Source organism: Lissotriton vulgaris, chromosome 6 (assembly GCF_964263255.1).
Source record: "Lissotriton vulgaris chromosome 6, aLisVul1.2, whole genome shotgun sequence".
Taxonomy (NCBI): Eukaryota; Metazoa; Chordata; class Amphibia; order Caudata; family Salamandridae; genus Lissotriton; species Lissotriton vulgaris.
This window is the reverse complement of record NC_141694.1, coordinates 1,490,554,390-1,490,576,083: the sequence shown is the minus strand read 5'-3', so window position 1 is coordinate 1,490,576,083 and position 21,694 is coordinate 1,490,554,390. Positions and strand designations below refer to the sequence as shown.

General features: G+C 43.3%; 1 protein-coding gene across 2 annotated transcripts in view; it reads left to right on the top strand.

Annotated features, from left to right (window-relative positions):
• The window catches only part of PSME4 (proteasome activator subunit 4), a 2,155,241-nt gene that overhangs the window by 67,298 nt on the left and 2,066,249 nt on the right, over nt 1–21,694 (top strand). For both annotated transcript variants that reach the window (XM_086927646.1, XM_086927645.1), the window contains exon 3: nt 8,947–9,063. In XM_086927646.1, the coding sequence (XP_086783772.1) occupies nt 8,947–9,063 (117 nt within the window). The remainder of the gene's footprint in view (nt 1–8,946; nt 9,064–21,694) is intronic.

The following is a 21,694-nucleotide window of genomic DNA, read 5'->3' as shown; positions in this document are numbered from 1 at the left end:
AATGAATATGAAAAAAACAAGGACCCCCTGGGTAATGGTTACTTAAAACTCCTAGGGCAGGGTAAATGAAGTGTGTGTAAAAAATTCCTAGGCAATCTTAACGGTAGACAACAAATAATATGAACCCTGTGATGATAGGAACAGACAGACGGTTAAGAATAATGTGAAAATACATAAATAAAATTAAACATGTTTTTAATATACTTAATAAAAATCATATAAGGAACAACAAAGTTCAAGTTATATGACAGTACAATAAAATTATATGGAATTAGTACATCCAATAACACAATATACAATCTTTATACATATAAAAAAGACACCATGTGATAATCAGTGGTGCCCACAAAGAAGATGAAGCAGTACGTATTTTCACATTATTCTTAACCGTCTCTGTTCCTATCATCACGGGGTTCATATTATTTGTTGTCTACCGTTAAGATTGCTTAGGAATTTTTTACACACCGTTCAAGGCTAATGGACATATGGGCCCCACTGGTCGCGTATCCTGCGGTGCAGCAAGATCCTGACTCAAGCCAAGAAACAGATGGTCCTAGAGATGGCGTGGAGGCCCCTTAACTACTAAGCTCATGCATAAAGCGTGCATTGTGCCGGGCTGCTGGATAAGTGGCTGGCTCTACATAAAAGGTGTCCCCAAGCCGCCTTGCAAGGTCCCACATTTTCCAGCAGGACATTGGGATAGATATGAACCATTTACTCTATAGCAATATGTTGATTAATGTGACTGCTCTCACACCGCAAGAGATGCTGTATCTGATGCAACCTTTGTGCGCTGTGGGACAGTGCTTTTTTTCTCTCCTTTTTTGTAATTGCATTATGCACATTTAATTATTTGACAAAACCTTTCAATAAAAAAGGAAGGTGTTCACTGACTTAAGCACAAACAAATCAAATAATAAGCCACTAACGGGATCAATAGAATTTTATTTCATAGACAAGGGAGAATATCAGTGCATTCCGCATCATCAATAACACATCATGAGTTAAAAGTCCTCAACTCAAGTCCAGACAGGTGCAAGATAGTTATAAAGAGAAAGAATAAATGTTGAAGCAGTATTTTACTGCTGTGCTCTAAGCATCAAGTGTTCAGGTTTTGCAGAAACATCAAAAACATGATACTCTATTTTAATCATTCACAAGGCTGCACATGCAGCATTCTGATGTTTTAAAATCATCATCATCCTCATTGATAACTTTATTAGGCAAATACATAAGCCATAAAGTACACAATAAAAATCACAACAACACTCTTATATGATAGATACAAAAAAGATAAAAAATATAAAATTACATTAATCAATTAGCTTATATGTGTGGACGAAATGTACAGGTCTAAAATACTAAGTACAGCGACAAGCACATTATATTTTTAGAATTCTTAAAACTAGAACCTATCCATTATGGACTAATATTGTACTATCTTGCAGACACTACTGCCGTACTCTCCATATTGCCAATAAAAGCAGAGTTACTGTAAATTCAGTTAGATAACTTACATCATTTTTCAGTATTCGGAATGCATTCGAATAAGATCTTCTGCCAATGGCCCAGCAAATTAGTATAAGCCACTTCTTCCTAGATAGGGAATAGATTGTGCAGAAAAGAGCATGTGCCTCTAGTTTCATTCTCTGCTCCACAGGACGGACAGTGGCAATCTGAAGGATTAATGGTTTGAGACCACTTACTGGTATATGTAGCTATTTGTAGGGTTCCATGCCAAAATTTCAAGTACAGTCTGCAAGCTAATGGGGGCTCTATAGCATCTAGAAATTCTTCGAAGCTATACAAGAGTTTAACTTGCAGAAATTGGTCAGTCATGGTACCTATTTAAGAAGCTGACAAAATTTGACCCTGTATAAACTTGCAGTAACTTGTTTTAATCAAGCATTTACTGGTAACTGGGACATCCTCGCATACATTCCACAGATCTCTGCATCCAATCTTACCTAGAGTGTCTCTCACATATTTGAACCAGGGGATATTACTTGTCCCCGGAATCCCCAGCACATCCTTAATGGCCATCCAAACAGGATGAAAGTGTAGGCGTGGCTCAGATTCATTGTCAGTAAATAAAGTAAAGAAACTTCCTCTGAAATCGTCCTTAATCCCAATTTTAAAATCAGATACATTGATTAGATTTCATTTATCTATGATATTTTGTCAGAGCCTAGTATTGGGAAATGAGCAATCACCTGTGACTAGCCAGATGAAAACCTAATTAAACATATCCTAAAAATACCACTATATGATTTGAAAAATAGGTGGACTGATGTATATAACCCATATTAAACGTTATAACACTTAAAATTAAAATCACCTGCTTGGAATTCACATTGATTGAAATAAACTGGTGACAGCCAGGACAAAGATCGTTTGATATTAAAAAAAAAATTTATACTTATGAACTGCACAAATAAAAACATTGACAAGATAAAAGACAACGCATAGTGTAATCCTAGCAGATTACGGTTTAGTCTGTTGTATCTGAAATCAACGGATATTAAGGAAGTAAGAGGTCCACGCATAATTTGAAAAGTTGTTAACACAACTGCTGTTTGATGATATCCACTATCCGCACCAATTTGAGAACCAGAATCATTCTTTTTTTTTTTTTTTTTAGAGGAGGTGGGGTGAATGAGATTCAACTGACAATATAGGCACAGTACCAGAAGACAGAGGAATTTCCTGGTCTTGACAGTGAATCAAGATTTCAACCACACACAAGGCATTTCACCTGATATCATGTTTAAAAAGGTACGGTTGAAAGAATTGGAGATTCTGTAAAATAAAAACAACCCACGCAGGATTCGAAGATCGCTTCTTACTCGGACCAGCAAGGTCAGAGCGGGTGCTCCTTTTCAGTGGAGCGAGGGCCAGTCTGGAGCAACCAGATTAGCAGAGCAAATTCAAAGGTTCGTCGGTACTGGGGCTGCTAGCCAACGGGCAAGCGACCGGACCAACGCGTCAAGCGGGAAAATGCAAAAGGGCCCCACGCAGCACTCGGTGAGTGTGGAGGGGAGAGCTTTGGTGCAAAAGCTGCTCGGGTCTGGGGCTTCTCAAACCCCAATGCACAGCGTCGAGGGAGCCTCGGGAGCTGCACGGTCAGCACTTCGTAGTTTTTCCAAGATGGCTGGCCCCACGCTTCAGGTTGCCTCCACGGGTCTCAGATTCGCTGGGACAGTGGATCGGGCTGTTGGAAGGCAGGAAAGATGGGTCTTGTCGATCTCTGTTGCTCGAGTTCCGGCGGGAACTGCAACAAAGCAAACGGTGAGGCGCTGGATGGTGCCTGTTTGCACAGGGTGGTCACTCCTTGACCACAAGGGAGATTCTTCAATCTTCCACGTCGAGTGGGATGTCGAAGGGTCCAGAGTTTCGTTTCATAAGTTTCAGTCAGGATAATCTGATGCTCCTGGGCACAGCTCCTACCTTTATTCCAAATCAAGGGGCTGGATTACCTGCTAGGTCCCTCCTATGGGTGGGACCCAGGAAGGGGGTGGTTACACCCCTTTCCCTTTGTCTAGTTTTGCGCCAGAGCTGGGACTGGAGTGTCCCAGCACCGGTTTGAACTGGACTATGCATGGGAAGCCTTGTGCTCCCCAGGCAGTGTCTAGTTTCATTCAACCCTCCCTGCTACAATCCACTATCTCCTGTCTGGGGTGGTGTGACACCTCCCTGTGACAGGATATCTATTGTCCAGGCCTCCCCTGCCGAAGTTTCGGTCAGCAGCAGGAGGCCGAACTCGTGTCTGTGGCAGCAACATCCATTTTGTGATGCTGGGGCTTTGGTTAGATTTAACTGCGTTTAAGCAAAGTAACATGTCTTCTCCCTCTAGAAGGGTGGAATGCTACCCCCGTCACCAGGATTGGCGAGGGGGTAGTATTCCAAAGCGTATGACACCTTACACGACATGTTTAGATAAAGCCAAACCAAAGTTAGCAAGTAACCGCGAGGATTATAATGCACTTAAGAGTATATGGTATGGCAATATCCCGGAACAGCTAAGGGAGTTGGTCCCGACAGCTGCAGACAGGCTCAGCTCATGCTAGAGCACCATCTCACATAAAACCAAGCACTCTGCCTCCCGGATTGTTAAGGCCTGCCATAGGAGTGATTTATAGGTGTCTATATATATATATATATATATGTCCAGATATATGTTTAGATATAGGTATACTATATCTAAGCAAGGGGTGATTACACGACCTTGCCCCAGCTGAGTGATCAGCCAGTTGTGTCAGTTTGGATAGCCAGCCAGGGGTGGCAAAAGATATGCTGCAGCCCCTGGATGCACCTATGCCCTGGGCACCTATAGTGCACTGTATAGGGGCTGATAAGGTGACCCAAGCCAATTAGTTATGCACCTAGGGTGCATGGAGTCCATTTTACAGAGAGAGCAAATAGCCTGGGACCCTAATTAGTAGGATCCCAGGCCAACTAAGTCGAAAACCAGCTAAACACAAGGCAAAAAATCTGGGGTAACCGTAGCCCGGTATCCACCTTCCTACAACCACCATCCTAGATTAAGGCATGTGGATAAGAATAAGTGCACTAACCACAGCAACCAGTAAAAAGAATTTTGACACCTTAGAAGACACAGCAGTAGGATACGATTAGACAAACTTCCATAAGAAAGGCAACATAACCCAAAGTCCTGCAGATAAGGCCCAACACTCTGTCTGATTTTCGAGGTTCTGTAAATGGATGCTGTAGAAGCCATGTAGACCGGGATACTGCAGAAGGAAATATTTATGAATGCCAAAAAAAATCACTAGTACATTCGAAGTGAATACTTGGTTAAAACCAGTGAAGAAGCAAGAAGGACACTCTGCTCCGGAATCCAAATGTTAATTCTAGACTCACAGATCAATTCAATTCAATTCAAAATATCTTAATTCGATTGTTTGATGCAATCATAAAAGTACAGATAAAAATATCGTAAATACATAGTTACATAAAATTACAGAATTTCATTATATTCATTTAAAACCAGTTAATTAAGAAGATAAAAACAATTTCATTTATAAAGTGCAGATTAAGTGTCCCTACGTTTCCTGATAGTTATACATTTTTTTAGGAACAAAGTTGTTCTTGATACAGATACATGATTGTCTAGAGCTTGAATGCTAATCATCGCCACACGACAATGGTGAAGTCCTAGCTCTCTTAATAAAGGTAGTAAAACAATTTTCCTCATTTCGTCATAAAATTTACAAAAAAGAAATACATGAATCGTACTCTGAGGAGAGGTGTTATCACAGGGACAGAGTGGTAGCTCATGTGTCCAGTTGTTGATCGTGGGAAAGCTAACCAATCTATGGAAGATGTTAAATCTGAAACGTGTGAGCAGAAATCGCTCATAAGTGCTTGTTACATATATTAAATAGGGCTGAATCTTAAAAGTTGCTAAAACCAGTTGATGCTGCTGAATAGAGGATTTTAGGACCTCTGCAGCAGTCCTATTGAAATCCAAAAGTGCTAAACACTCTTTCTTCAAGTTTTTTCAAGAAATTGCTGAGATATCAGAGGGATTCTGTAAGTATTCTTCTCTCCCGATATCTTTAAGAAAGTTATGTACATACTTAACCCATGGGATTTTTATGGCACCATCCAATTTCAGTATATCTGTCAGGACATCTCTGTTTAAATGTGTCGCTTCTTGGGTCCAGACTCTGTGCCATAGTAGTACTGGCTCTATTTTAATAAGATAAGTAATGTAAGATAGGCCAAGTTCTGAGTGGCAATTGAAATTGGAAGAGCTTTTAGGAACTGCCAGTATGTATTTTAAAAAGGTATTTTCAGGCACCTGGATGGGTGCGGGGTTAGCAAGACCCCACACCCCACTGCCGGCTACACACTTAGCTTTGTAGATTTTAATCAATTCCACGGGGGTCTTGTTCCTAGCTTGCTAGAAAAGATTTTGAGAGCGGCAGTAGATCTTGAAAGCTCAAGCTTTTTAAGAGAAATAGCTTGAGACCACGTCTCATTTTGAGCAAAATGTATCCCGAGGTAGGAAAAATGTTTAGCAAATTCCAATTTCTGCCCTGCTATAAAAATTGGTCTCTTGGATATATTTTGTTTACCACAATACATAGTAAAGGTTTTTGATGTGTTGACTTTCAGACCCAACTCCTTCATGAAACGGAAGAAACTTATCGACCACACGCTGTAGGCCCACCTGTGTACATGACATAAGTACAGCATCGTCAGCGTACAAAAGTGCTGGTATTGGGCGGCCGCCTACGAAGGGGGGATCTGAACTGTCTTTGCACAAGACACCTTCCAACCCGTTAATATATAAATTAAAAAGGAAGGGGGCCAGTACACAACCCTGCCTGACCCCGCTCCTAATGGGTATTGTGTCAGTGCGTTCTCCATTTAGACCAAAATGTACTCGGGCCGTAGCATTACTATAAAAACGTTTAAGATAATAAATAACATTTGATTCAACCCCAAGATGTTCCAGTATAGACCATAGTTTGGAATGTACCACATAATCAAAGGCGGACGAGAGATCCACAAAGGTCAAAAACAAGTTTCCTTGTTTTGCCCTCGTGTATTTCCCAATCAACAAGAGCAAATTCAAACCCCGCTCTACTGTCCCCAGACCTGGGCGAAAGCCATACTGGAGATCGGACAGGACAGAGTTTTCCTCCGCCCATTCCAGTTGTCGGTCTAGGATAATTCTGCCCACTATTTTTGTAAAGGAATCCAATAGAGAAATAGGCCTATAACAGGCCGGATCCTGTCTATTTCCCTTTTTATAAATTGGAACAATTACAGATTCCACCCATGTGGGCAAGAATTCAGCAACACAGCTAGCATTGAGCACCTGAACCAAAAGGGGTGCCCACAGGGCTGGGATACTCTTAAAAAGGTCTATGGGGACCCCATCCGGCCGACTCACAGATCATCTTAGCAGTTGATAAGGAGAATGCAGATACACAGTAAAGGAGCATGGACACTGATTCACAAACCAAGAAATTAATGCAGTTTTTCTTTACAGTCAAGAAATCGTATCTGTGCACATTGAACTGACAATAATGTTCCACTAACAGATAACAAGCCCTCATATCAAGATGGGTTAGATATCTTACAAAGAGAAAGAATAAATGTTAAAACTGTGTTCTTATTGACATTGTCTAAGCATCATGGTACCACTTTCCACAGATTAGCTGAATCAAAATTAGAGCTATTTTATTTGTTTATACTGTTGGTGTCTAAATATAGTAAATACATGTAGGATCTCAAATCCAATTTTAAGACCAGACAGCCAGACATGCATAATGTATGCTTTTTTATATGTCTTTATGAAACTGTGAATTGAAGACATCTGGCTTAAATGTAATTCAGTGAAGCTGTTGCAAATTGTTTACTATTGAATGATTGAAAGAAAATCAAGAAACCAAAATATGAAGTATACTGTGGAACAAACAATTACAGTCTAATCTCAGTGCGTGAAATACTTAAACTATTTAAAAGGAATTAATTTGCACAGATAGTCACATGCACCCTATAAAAACCAAAAATCATTGAAACAATTCTACATCCATAAACAGCCACACTCGATCTTCAACCAACTCATTGAATTGCCATTTTTAAAACAATGTTTGATGTTCTCACTTTAGCCACACCCAATTCATTATGCAGTGCAGCATGTAAACCTCATTTAGAAATCAGGAATGCCCCAAGATCACACTTTCATCCTTCCTATCCTTTTAGATTGGTTTCAACTACAATTAGTTATCCTTTTTTTTATACTTCTACTCTTGTAATCTATCTAGGCACCCTCTTTAGTGATGACAACTTTGTTTGTTGATCAAATAGTTGTGAAAACCGTGGAGGGAAATGTGTATAACCTATTTAATACAAGCATCTAGCGAGCTGGACCATGGAAGCAATAATTCCTTCTTAGGCTATTTTCTTTTTTTGATTTCAAGAGATTGAATTGCATTTTATCAAAAGATCAAAATATACAGTGTGTGATCTTATGTACTGAGAGGTTACTATACACTTTAATAAAAACAGTCCGATTTGTAACAGCATATTGAATGTATTCATTTGATTATACATGGTACATGTATAAGAGAAGGGGAAAAGAATGAGTGGGGGAGGTAAAAGGAGAGGAGCCTAGGGAACGGAGTATTGTCATTCGAGATTGTATAAGAATTGTACAATAAGTCTCCTGAAGTACCTTAGGGCGGGTTACTCTTTTGCAGATGAAGGTCAAATTTGGACCATTTGAGACGAATGCCCTGTATGTTGTTCATAAGTGAATTATAAGACAAGAGGCGAGACTTTATGCAGTAGCATAGGCTTCCATATATCTGGCCATTGCAATGGTGACATGCATCCCATGTTTTTTGGCTCCCGTCCATAAAAACTGTTTTCTTAAGTATTTTATAGAGACTATATGCTTTATGTGGTTTCTTAAAACTCTTTTTAGCAACTTTGAGGAACAGGAAATTCTAAAAAAATATACTGGTTGGAGAGTAAATTTAGATGCTAAAGCCGCAAAAGTTACTGGTTCTTCCGGAGGTACAATGTCTTAGACATAAAATAAGCCTGTAGAGACCCAATGTCCCCAGAAAGAGGGTTTAGGAACACGTTTTACTGATGGATTGAACAATAGAGAGGCAATTTCAGAGTCTTTGATCCCATGTCAATTTAGTAATAATCCAGTATTTCCTGATGTGGACCGTTTATGTGTGTGTGTGTGTGTGTGTGTGTGTGTGGGTGTGGGTGTGGGTGTGGGTGTGTGTGTGTGTGTATGCATGTATGTATGTATGTATATGTAAGTATATATATTGTGTTTAATAGACTTGTTAACAATATTAGCATACTTGCTCTAACTCAAATTCTTCATTGTTTGATGTGTTGAGAAAATGCATATACAGCAATGTAAGCGGTGATTATTTTTTTGTATAGAAAAAAGGAACTTCTTTCAAGAGAAGACTTACAATTGCCATGGAGGCCACTTTATGAAATGCTGGAGAGAATCATATATTCAAAGACTGAGCACCTTGGTCTTAATTGGTTTCCAACGTAAGTATCTGTTAGAAATGTGTGATTGTGTGTTAGAATACAGTCCAATTGCATGAGTTTAATGCATGAAATTAGGCAAGACACAAAGATTTTTGTTTGTTTTATTATTTCTGGATCTTTTACACAGATTTATGCTTTCATGTCTTGTCCATCCACAACTTTACTCTTTGTATATTCGGAATAAAATGTAGAAATTAAGCATGACACTGGTAAATCATTTCCAATGAATCTTCTGTTAGGTTGTTAACTGAAATATGTAGTGTTGAGACTCGTTAGTTTAATATGCTTCAAATGATGACATAATTGAGCCATTCGTTTTGGAGAATACTGAGAGTTCCTTTTTGAATGTACAGTTCTCAAAGATGTGAACAACTATGGTTCCAACATGAAAGCTAATGTCTTGGCCATAGCTGAAGCCACGTGGATGAGAATAAGGTCAGCAGTGGCATTTTCACACCCCTGGTTGCTAACACATACATCTGGTTGACCAGTTGATGCATAAATCTCCTGATGAAAAATGAGAGATTTTTCTTTATTTTGTTAAAGATAAGGCCCTACCTTTGGTAGATGCTTTCTCACTCTGAGTTACGCCAAATAGGTTGTCTTAAAAAGTATTTATAAATTAGTATTTTTAATTTGCCTCTATAGGTAGAGTTAGTCAGTGTTGATACTGTCAAATTAATTCCGTTACAAGGAGGCTGGCACTCTTATGAGTGGTTTTATTATTTTTCGGTCTTATACTTTTTTCCTTGGAATTAGTAATTTTCCATAACTGTTTCTGAGAACATCGTCTTTTTATTGGTTGTGTGATGCCCTTAACTTTCATCATTGAGAAAGGAGGAGGCGTCAGGGGTGTTTAAATCATGTTCGTTTGTCAAGGGGAAGAGCTTTGTCTATTCGACGGACAACTAGAAATTAAATTACTGTGACCAAGTGCACAGCTGTGGCTGGATGCCCATGCCTGGACTCTAGCTGTGATTAGCTGTAGGAATATTCAAGCTTGTCGTAGGTCACACATTTCCTCTTGCTACGGAAGAGAACCCAGAGGTGGGCTCGTGGTAATTTGCGGTTCTGCTACTGGTTGTTGAAGGGTTTATGCAGGACTCCAGCATGTTTTTGTTCTATCCCAAGGCTAACCCCGTAACACGAGTCCTTAGAGAAGCTATAGAGAAGGAAGGAGACAACAACGCAGCTCCTCCTCTGGTCTAAGCCCTAAGGTGTTTGTTGTCCTTAATAGCCCTTCATATCTTTTCCATTCCTACTTTTAATCACTGGAGCTTTTCATCACTGTTCTTGCGCATATCTCATGTAACGCTTCTGTTACTCTTTGCTCCCTCTCATGATCTATACCTGTTCGTTTGTGTCTTTAGCCTTTCTGGAGGATTATTGTCTCCTCACAGTCTGCCCTCTCTTCAGCCCATCCTTTCCCTCATGCCTATGCATCTGCTTGTTGCTCCTGTGAACCTCTCATAATGTTGTCTGTGCAGACAGTAAAGGTTGCAGAAGTGGACTGGGAAACCTTGGGCAGCCTGGATAAATAATTTACATTTCCCCACTCAACTGTGAAATGACTGTAAGGGGCCAATTTGTGAAGAGGTGTTCAAAGGGGATCGGCTGATAAATGGAAATGCCAAACATCACAGCTGCTTAGTTTTGATCCTTGCTCAAATCTTTCTTCCACACCGTACACTTCATGACTCGCCATCTCACTCTTTGACCGCCTTTTTCATGCTTGCTTTATCTTTGTCATTGTTATCTCCTCCCTTGTCTGCTTTCTCTCATGCGGTCAAAGTCTGATGATGGAAAAAATTGTCTTGGTCCCCAAAAATGATTGCTGGCGCCCACCGCCACAAATTTTGCACTGAAGAAGATGCTTGTTATTTAGTGATGGCAATTGAAAAGGTACTTTCTTATGTTGGGAAAGCACACATCACTTTTAGAAAATGTTGATTTTCCGTTATGCAACTGGCCAGGCCGCACATAGACTGCTGTTTGACCTGTATGGAAACCGCTCCATGCACCTCTCTGTAGTTAAGTGCCTGAGCTACATTGATCTATCTTATTTTTTTATTTTTAAAGTTTTATATAGCGCTAGCTCGACCTGTAGGTATCCGAGCGCTTAACATACACACAGTACACAGCAGGAGGACATTACAATTTCATAGTAGGCCTACAGTAAGGAAGCAAACCATAGATCCAAATAAAACAAGGAAATGAATGAATAAGCAGTACAGCGGAGGGGGAGAGAGCAAAAGAAAGGGCGAGAACAACATCGTCCGGTCACCCACTATCCATGAGAGTCCGGTGATATGGGAGACAACTTGGATAAGGAAGACTGGGCTAGCTGATGTTGGTCATGAAAGTATTTGTTTAGAAGGAGTTTCAGGTCCCTTTTGAAACAGGAGAAGGAGGGGTTGCATCTGAGGACTCCAGGGAGAGCGTTCCATAACCTGGGAGCGTTGCCAAAGAACGATCGGTATTGGGTACTTTTCTTTTGGAGGAATAAGGAGGAGTGAGTTGGTTCTTCTTAGTGTTCTGGATTGAGCTGCTCTAATCAGTTTGTTGTTTAAGTAGTTGGGGGTAGGAGAGTGAAGGGTTTTGTGTGTGATGAAGGCCAATTTGTAGATACATCTCCCTTCCATGGGAAGCCAATTGAGGCAGTTGAGAGCTGGAGTAATGTGTTCAAATCTTTTAGGTCCAGAAACTAGTCGAGCTGACATGTTCAGCACTGCTCTTAGAGGGGCTAGGTGTGCTTTAGGAGTCCCTGTAAGGATGGCGTTTCCGTAGTCTATTTTGGAAAGAACTAGGGATTAGACCACTGTCTTGAGGTCATCATGAGGTAGAAAAGGTTTAAGTTTCTTGAGGTGTTTTAGAGCCAAAAGAGCACTTTTTGCAGAGTTATTGATGTGGGCCTCCATTGATAAGTTCTTGTCAAGGGTGATGCCTAGAGACTTGACTGTGTCGGATAGGGTAAGGGGGCAGTTTAGGGCAACCAGATTATTGAGCCACTCTTGGATTGGGCGATGGTTACTTTTTGGAGAGAATAGGATTAGTTCCGGTTTGTCAGGGTTGAGCTTTAAGTGGTTAATGTAGAACCAAGTTTGGATCTCGGTTAGGGTAGTATTAAGGAGTAGAATGTCGCTGGGAGCCTTGATCCTGAAATAGATTTGGGTGTCGTCTGCGTAAAGGTGGTAATTCACTCTGGCTTTTTTCAATATGATTGTGAGGGGTTCCATGAAGAGATTGAAGAGGCACGGGGGAGGATCGAGCCTTGCGGAACCCCCAGTGTAACTTTAGTTGGTTTTGAGAGACAGGAGTTAATTTTAATTTGTTGCGAGCGGTGTTGAAGGAAGGAGGTGAACCATTTTAGTACTGTGCCATTGTTGCCGGACCGTTTCAAAAGGGTCTCCAAGAGGGCTGGGTGGTTTACAGTGTCGAATGCTAAGGAAAGGTCAATTAGGATGAGTAGGCAGGCATCCCCTTCGTCTAGGTCCTTGTGAATGTCGTCGGTGACATTGAGCATAGATGTTTCAGTGCTACAGCCTTTTCTGAAACCACTCTGGAAGGCATCAAAGAGGTTGAACTCATTAATGTGAATATTGAGTTGGAGGAGAACACAGTTCTCTACATTTTTTGCAAGGAATGGGAGGTTAGAGATAGGTCTGAGGTTGTTAAGATCATTAGGGTCAGCCCCAGGTTTCTTGAGAATGGGTGTGATTTGTCCTAGTTGAAGGGAGTTTGGGGACACAGCCTGAGGTGAGAGAGGCGTTGATGATTATTGTCCAGAAAGGAGAGATTGTGTGGTTGAGTTCTTTGATGATCGCGGAAGGGAGGGGGTCCATGGTATGGGAGGAAGGTTTTAGATTGGAAATTATATTGAAGACCTCGTTTTCCGACATTAGCTCAAAGTCGGACCAGTGCGCTTTGTTTTTGAGCTGGAGGTAGGTTTGATTGTCCTTGTAAAGAACATTTTCCGAGTGGTCCAGGGAGGTTGAAGGGGGGCCGGTTAAGGGGGAAGGGGCATTAGCAGTTGATCAATTTTAGAGACTTTATTTGTGAAGAAGGTGGCAATTTCTTCACATCGTTCATTGGTGGCTTGGATTTCTTGAGAAAGAGTGCAATTAGTTTGGCTTTTAACAATGTTAAATAGTCTCTTGGTCTGTTTTTTGTTATATCTAGTTGGCTGCGGAAAAAAGATGCCTTTTCATCGAAGATGTGCTTTTTGTAAGACCGTCGAGCAGATCTAAGATGTGTTAGGTTCAGGTATGAGGGGTTTTGTCTCCAAGACCTTTCTGTTTGTCTGAGTTGGTGCCGTTCATCACTCAGCTCCACGTTAAACCAGGGTTTTGATTTTGTTCTCCTCAGTTGTTTGAGTTTGAAAGGAGCTACTTGGTCTAAGACCTCTGCCATTCTTGAGTTGAAGTGAGAAGTGAGGTCATCAGCCGTCCATGATGAGGGATGGAGTTGAAGATGGGGAAGAATCTTGACTTCAAGTTCAGATAGAGGTATTTCTTTGATGTTTCTGGTTAAGAGTTTGGGTTTGACAACACGGGTAGGTTGGAGGTTGGCAGGTGTGTCAATCTTGAACAGAATTAGGTGGTGGTCGGACCAGTCAATGGAAGAAATCTCTCTCAAGGAGATCAGATCGTTGTTTGTTATGATCGCATCTAGAGTTGCACCTTTGATGTGGGTTGGTACGTTGCAGAGTTGCTTGAGGTTATATATTTCCAGAAGGTTGAAAAGGTTCAGGACAGTGGTGTCTTCAGGGTCGTTCCAGTGTATATTGAGGTCACCCAAGAACACGTCTTTGGTGTCTGTCAAGGAGAATCTTGTTATGAGGTCTGTTAGTTCTTCTGGGAAGAGGGTATCTACCGACACCCATTTGAGCAGCAGAAACTCCTTAAGAAGATCCTAAACCTGCTGCTAAACACTAACTTGCTCAGCCGGCTGCAGACTGCAGACATTGCTGTCCTAGCGAACGATCAGACAGTCAATTTTTAGTCCTGAGGGACGCTGATGAAAGGAGGTCTCAGTTGCAGAAGTCTGCTCTTGAGTCTGTATTTCTCCTGCTGGAGCTTTCTACTAGTACTCACTGCAAGTTTCAGAGGCAAATCAGCTGCTTAATTCTAAATTAATAGTCCACAATAGCTCACTCAGATTACCTCGAGCTGCCGCAGACTGCACCGGGCATTGGGCAAGCCTCAAGAGAGTGAGGCTGAGGCACACATGATAGGTAGTTGTTCTATACAATTAAAAGAGTGTGATATCTTTTGTCATAAAATTCTATTACATGTTTATTTTGTTTTATAATAAAAGTGTACTCCGACATGTTGCTGGTGCTGGATTTGGAGACACTGGTGGCGCACTTTGAATGAACGTAAAGGTTTTGCTCGACTTTCTGTAAAAATCAACCCTCATTTCATCATGGCTATTGCCAATTAGGTAGGCTCCGAATACATTTTGCAGATGCACGTGACGGCTGACTCCTGCACCACCCGAGAGGTCGTCTATGGTGTCTGTTAGCTGCAGCACACTAGGTACTGTATGCATTGTCTCAAGTGCGGGAGTGTCTTGTGTGCGTGCAAGCACATTATATGGGACACTTAAGTTAAGCATTAGCCCGTCAGCAACTGAATCAAGCCCCTCATTCCAGGGCTAGGCACACTTACTTTTTTGCAGCACCGGCCAGTGAGTGCAGCTGCAATTATTATTCCGTACAATCCAGCTTCCTGGCTTGCCTCTCTCTCTGTGCCTTATCTCTGCCTGCCATCAGGCTCGCTTGGGCCGGCTCAGCAAGCTGCACAGTCAGGGGTCCCGGAGGTGTTCTCGACAGGTGAACTGCGAATGAACCACCATGACAGCCACTGCAGTGAGTCCAGACCAGGGCTCAAGTAGGGGTACCATGCGGGTACCCCTCTTATTTTACCAGGAGCTCGATAACTATAAACTGCCAATGAGTGCAAACCACCTTTCGTGACATCATTTCCTGTTGTGACGTCAGCGTCCCCCCCCCTTCCTTTTTTGGTCTCGACCTAAAGCATTACTTTTAGCAATGCTTGTTGTTTTAGGTCTCGACCTAAAGCATTGCTTTTAGCAATGCTTGTTGTCGAGATTTCTAGTAAGCAGTCCGAAAAGTCTGCCAACGGCGGATTAGCCACAGTTCATGTGATCTATGCGCGTGCACAAACAGCCACGTCACAAATCGACCATTTGTCTGTGCCTCGCATCAGACTTCAAAGCTGCCGTTTCCCCCCATCAGACTTCAAAGGAATGCGCGCCCGCCCGCCCCGCCACAGCAATGCCGAGAGCTTGTTTACCATCCTTTTACCAAGCTGCCTTTTCTCCTACTGCTGCTTACATACAGGAAATTGTTAACACTGTGGGATTGCATGCTTTATCCAGTATTATGGGTGTCTTTCATAGATTCACATGCCTGAATCATTCCCCGTCGTCGGAATGGGAGTCCCCGGTATATAAATAAAGTAATGTCCTATAGACATATAGAGAAATAGGCCTATAGGCCTCACATTAGTAACATATCCCTGTCCTTTTGTAACAAGCTACAATGCAATAGGTCTCGCATTATTAAAGTTTGAGCTATTGGCATTGTAAATGACAATGCATTTTATTCATTTGTTTTTAAAACCTGCAATCGGTGCATAAACACGCACTTTGAACATATAGTCCTTCCTTAAGATGAGCAAGGCTGGCAGTAAAAGAGACTGCCAGCCTTGCTTCTCATAAGCATGGACTAGAAGTACAAAGTGCTTGTTTACGCACCAATGCAAATGAATAAAAGGCATTGTCATTTACAATGCCATTAGCTCAAACTTTAATAATGCAAGACCTATTGCATTGCTCTAACCATAAGGCTACATCCTCTCCCCTTGAAAATCGAAAAGTTTGCACCTTAACCTGCTTTGCTTACTGTACAGAACCAGAATGACAGTGGTTTACCAATGTCCACTAGGCCACAAGAATTTACGCGTATGAAAATCTTGGGAAAAAACAAACATTTTCACAACAAATATCTCAGGCCTACTGCCTTTAACATAACTTTACATAAACAGATCCGGCACACAGCCAAGATCACTGGCTTGAGACCATAAGCAACAATGTCCTGCTACTCAAGGCAACCAACATGTATGTGGGTGACGCTTAAGCCCCTTTCAACAGTTGTTATGAAATCTGTTTTTTACGTTGACTACAAAAGGTCACTCGACAGCTGCATTAGGAGCAAGAGCTAAAAAGTTTTGAAACTGCGATGAAAAAGTATATTGCAATGTGGTAAATAATGACCTGGTGGGGCACAGAGGGAGGTGGAGAAAGGAAGAACTCAGTGCAAGGGCCGATACTTAAGTTTGTAGGAGGGAGCGAGAAAACGAGAGCAAGAAATACAGAAGGAAAAACATAAAGAACTAGTTTTAAATGCGTGCATGCTGTTTGCGAGGAATGCAGCTAGAGAAAGCAAATTTAAAATACAAAACACGTGTGCAATGCTGCTTTGCTTACTGTACAGAACCAGAATGACAGTGGTTTACCAACGTCCACTAGGCCGCAAGAATTTACGCGTATGAAAATCTTGGGAAAAAACAAACATTTTCACAACAAATATCTCAGGCCTACTGCCTTTAACACCTTAGCTGCGTGTAAACATTTCTCCCCAGTGCTGCGCTGTCCATTAGAACTAGTGCTGAATGGACGTTCAATGGTCGTGCGCAGCACTGGGGAGGTAGCGCTGCTGACGACCATTGGCCGTCAGCAGCACTTAAGGGGTTAACATAACTTTACATAAACAGATCCGGCACACAGCCAAGATCACTGGCTTGAGACCATAAGCAACAATGTCCTGCTACTGAAGGCAACCAACATGTATGTGGGTGACGCCTAAGCCCCTTTCAACAGTTGTTATGAAATCTGTTTTTTACGTTGACTACAAAAGGTCACTCGACAGCTGCATTAGGAGCAAGAGCTAAAAAGTTTTGAAACTGCGATGAAAAAGTATATTGCATTGTGGTAAATAATGACCTGGTGGGGCACAGAGGGAGGTGGAGAAAGGAAGAACTCAGTGCAAGGGCCGATACTTAAGTTTGTAGGAGGGAGCGAGAAAACGAGAGCAAGAAATACAGAAGGAAAAACATAAAGAACTAGTTTTAAATGCGTGCATGCAGTTTGCGAGGAGCAAATTTAAAATACAAAACACGTGTGCAATGTTATCAAGTGGATTCTTGACGTAAAAACAGTGTTCAGTAAGTGTCAAATACTGACCAAAGACAAATACTGCAGCTTTCACATAGGACATGCAAAAGAATTGTCAATGGCAACGGGCGCCGACTAGCAGGAAATGCAGCAGGAGGTGGTGCGGGACAGCACGCAGCGTCCCAAAAAAATAAATAAATAAATACCGCCTTCGGGTAAAGTCTGCGCTATATAAAAATGCATAAATAACTAACTAAATACATACCGCAATCACCGCCGTCACTCTGCCGGCCTGCGACCAGGAAGTCAGGCAGGCCGGCGCGACAACAGGAAACAGGAAGTAGGGGGGCGGGAGCCTACCCCGCCTCTCACGGAAGAGCCGCGATCGGACAGAGCCGCCGTGTTTGGAGCACCGGAGCAGGCAGGAGCCTACCCTGCGCCCCGGTGCCGAAGGAGGGAAGAAGAGTCCTGCTGCCGGGCCCTGCAGCTGAGGAGAGCCGCCGCACGAAGGAAGCCGGTGAGTGCGTTGCCGAACGGGGGAGCGGCGAGGGAAGAGGGGGGCGGGGGAAAAGCATGTGCGCGCGCGAGTGCGGGCGGGCGGGCGGGCTTTGTATGTATGTGTGTGTGCGTGCGTGTGTGTGACTGTGGGGGAGGGGGGTGTGTGTGTGTGAGCGAGTGTCTGTGTGCCTGTATGTGTGTGCCTGCGTGTGCATGCGCTCGCCTGTGTGTGCGTGCGTGCGTGCGTGCATGCAGAGGGGTGGGGGCTGCCTGTCGGCGTCTGTAAAAGCAAGGGCTGTGAGTTACTCTGCGCATGCGCGGGGGCAAGCCTGATCATTCCAAGCCAGCCTCAGCCAGCCTCGGGAAAAACAAAAGTAATAAAAAAGCGAAACTGACACTGCCACTGCAGACAATGCTGCGCGCTCCCGAGGTGAAATCCGAGACTGAAAAAGCTCGTAACACTTTGGTGTCCACTCTCCTAAATACGGATCACATTAGTTGTCGAGCTGACAGCATTCATGCTTCGCATGAATGCTAACGTCAGCTCGACCTAAAAAGGACCAAACTCTAGAAAAGAGCCAATCAGCTGCTACCTCCCTCTAGAACCCTCCTGGAAGGCGCCTCAGTCCCTCAGATTTTCTACCGCACGTTGTGCTAAGGGAGTCTCCTCTGAGCTCTGCTCAGGTTTGTTTCTTAACAACTGGTTTCACAGTGTTTTGGGATATTTTTCTCCTGTTTTTTCAGTGACTACTGGAGTATGGCTGACCCACCAAAAAAGGGTCTTTTTAGATCCTGTGGTTCTTGTGGAAAGAAAAGGCTACATATTGATGACCAGCATAAAGACTGCCTGTATTGCCTGTATCCGGACCATTCTGCTAAGGACTGCAAGTCACGTCGTACCTTTTCCACTAAAACCCGCAAGGGCCGTGAAGGGCGCCTCTTAATTTGGCTCCACAGGCTGAAGGACAGAGACCACCTTGATTCCTCTGAGGAGAGTGAAGGTTCTTCAGTCTCTTCAAAATTATCTCTGAAGAGACCAAGGGTGGCTTCCCCTAGCCCTACGGCTCCTCCTCAAAAGAAGACATCAAAAAAGTCTTCAGAGGTTCTGGCTAAGACAACTTCTGTGAAGGAAGTTCACACCTTCAAAAGCCGGTTTCGACATAGTCGACGACGATATCGTCGACAGCATCTTCATCGTCGAAGAAAACCATGTCTGCAGCTTCTTATGTTTCTGCGTCGACGACGACAGTTTCTCCGTCTACAGCATTGTCGTCATTATCATCGTCGACGACTACGACCCCATCCTCGACGGCAGGTAAAGCTTTGTCGTCGACGATAGGCATCAAGAAGACACCGTCGACGTCGAAGACACCGTCGACGCTGACCTCGCCGATAAACGCATCGGCGACAACCTCGACGACGAAGCCAATATCGTCGACTCCATCGACGAAAGCATCATCGTCTAAAGCATCATCGTCGAAAGCATCGTCGACGAAGGAACCGTCGACGTGGAATATCTTTGCCGTCGACGGCGGCCCCGTCTACTATGACACCACCGACTATGTCAACTGTTGACGTTCCACCGTCAACTATCATACCGTCGATGGGCTCGTCGACGGTGATGGATTCTGGCCTACAAGCGACTTGCGTACACCTTAAAATCACAAAAAGGGCGCTGACGCCGGCGTTAAAATCACCGAGTCCAACCAATTCCTTCAGCATGTCTCCTCCAGGAGGAAGACTCAGACGAGGGTGACATGTTCCAAATGACGACAAGTCCTTCGGAGCTCAACGTGGAGTGTCAGAGTTCAGATGAGGAGGAAGATCAGGAGGAGGTATATCGTCAGTCACCTACTCCTATGGTTTGTCTTCCAGCATCCTTAGTTACGGATTTGCGATACCTCATTCAGGATTATAAACAGAGGTTTCCAGAGTCTCCAGCTCCTCCGCCTGCCACAGTAACTCCGTCTCCAAGACCACGGCCTCCGCCCTTAAATATTCAACCAGAGAGAGTTGATGTACCACATCCTCCAACTGCTGATGAAGAAGGAGACGTGGAAGACCAGCAAGAAGAGGGTGAACTGCAGGATATTCAATCTGTGCATGATGACTGGGATGACTAAGTCATTCCCTCTCCTGCATCTCCAGTGCCCGTGCCCACGGATTCACCGCCAGGCGACATTGGAGGGTTTCATAATGTGGTTGAGGGCTGCTCAACGTTTTAAGATCGCGATGGTCTCTCAAGAACAAGACTGCTTGTTGTATGACTTCAAAGAACCTATAAAAAAAGCAGTTGGGTCAATACCTATGATCAATTATCTATGGACCCAGGGGGTTAAGATCATGCAAACCCCGCCTCTGTATCTCCAGTGATTCCTCGGTTGGACAAGAAGTATGGAAATAGAGGAAGAGGACAGTCTTCCTATAGAGGAAATTTCCAATACAGGTCATCATACTCGTCAGGCCAGAGTCGACCCCAATATCAACAGCGCCAACAACCGAATCAGCAATCTTCTTATGGCAATTCGTCCTTTCGGGGTAAAGGACAACGAAAAAACAACGGACGTAGACAATGACCTGTTTATTCAGCCAGTCCAGACTTCATTTCACTCATTAACAATTCGAGGAACGATTACCCACTTCCTGAAGAATTGGAAAAAGATTACCACGGACCGTTGGGTCCTACAATTAGTGCAATCCGCCCATTCTATGGAATTCATGCAAATCCCTCCCCAAACTCCTCCCCGCCCAATGCATCACAAAAATCTACAGCTGCTTCTGCAAGAAATCTCTATTATGCTCCAGAAAGGAGAAGGTACCTCCATCTCAAAGGGGAAAGGGATTTTATTCCCGCTTCTTTTTAATTCAGAAAAAAGAGAAGTGGAGACCAATTTTAGATCTCCGGACCCTCAACAAATTCCTGAAGAAGCAGTCGTTTCGCATGGTGACGATCCAGGAGTTCCTACAGCTACTGGAAGAGGAAGATTTTATGACGTCCCTAGTCAGCTTGGCCAGGGAGGGACAGAGGCAAAGATCTCCAGTGGGAAATATTGTCATGTAATCTCTGCAGGAGGCCCTTAAGATTGCGGTCGTAGAAAAGTTGGGGATCCGGGGTGACAAAAATGCCGAGGTATTTAAAACCTTCAACAGCCAGAGGAACAGAATAACCTCTGGGTAACGTAGGTGGTGGGCCATGCAACATATACAGGACAGACTTAAGTAGATGGAGTAGCCAGAATATTTTCCAAAATTGGTCAGGACGTGAAAGAGATTATAAACAGAGGTGGCGGGGTTGGACATATACACCAATATGTCGTCCGCGTACAGTGAGATTTCGTCGACAACACTGTCGGCCCAACTAAGGCCCCGGAAAGAATGGTCTGTGCGGATCCAATACGCCAGTGGTTCTAAAGTTAGGGCGAATAGCAACGGTGACAGGGGGCAAACTTGCCGGGTCCTTCGGTGCAGTGGGAATTGTCGGGAAGTTTGATTATTGACTCTAACCTGACCCCAGAGGTCAGTGTGTACTCTCATTTTAATAGCCCCGACTTGGCCACGTCAACATTTGTTCACGGAACTCCACCGCCTATCTCTGGAGCCACCGATCCGCCTGAAACAGTGTTTATCTCTGCTCATGATGAACAGCAAACAAGTCCAACATCCAAATCTGGCATCTCTCAGGTTAGCCGCCTGGCTCCTGAGTTCAGAGAGCTTCAGAATTTGAGTATTCCACCTAATTGTAGAGCCATCCTAGCTCGAGCACGAGCAGATAGCACCAATAAAACATACTCTTTGAAATGGAAGAGGTTTTGCGACTGGTGTAAAAATCGAGGAATACACCCTTTCTCTTCATCTCCGGAGCAAGTTTTACCTTATCTTCTCCACTTGGCAACGTCAGGCCTTGCTCACTCCTCCATCAGAGTCCACTTGGCTG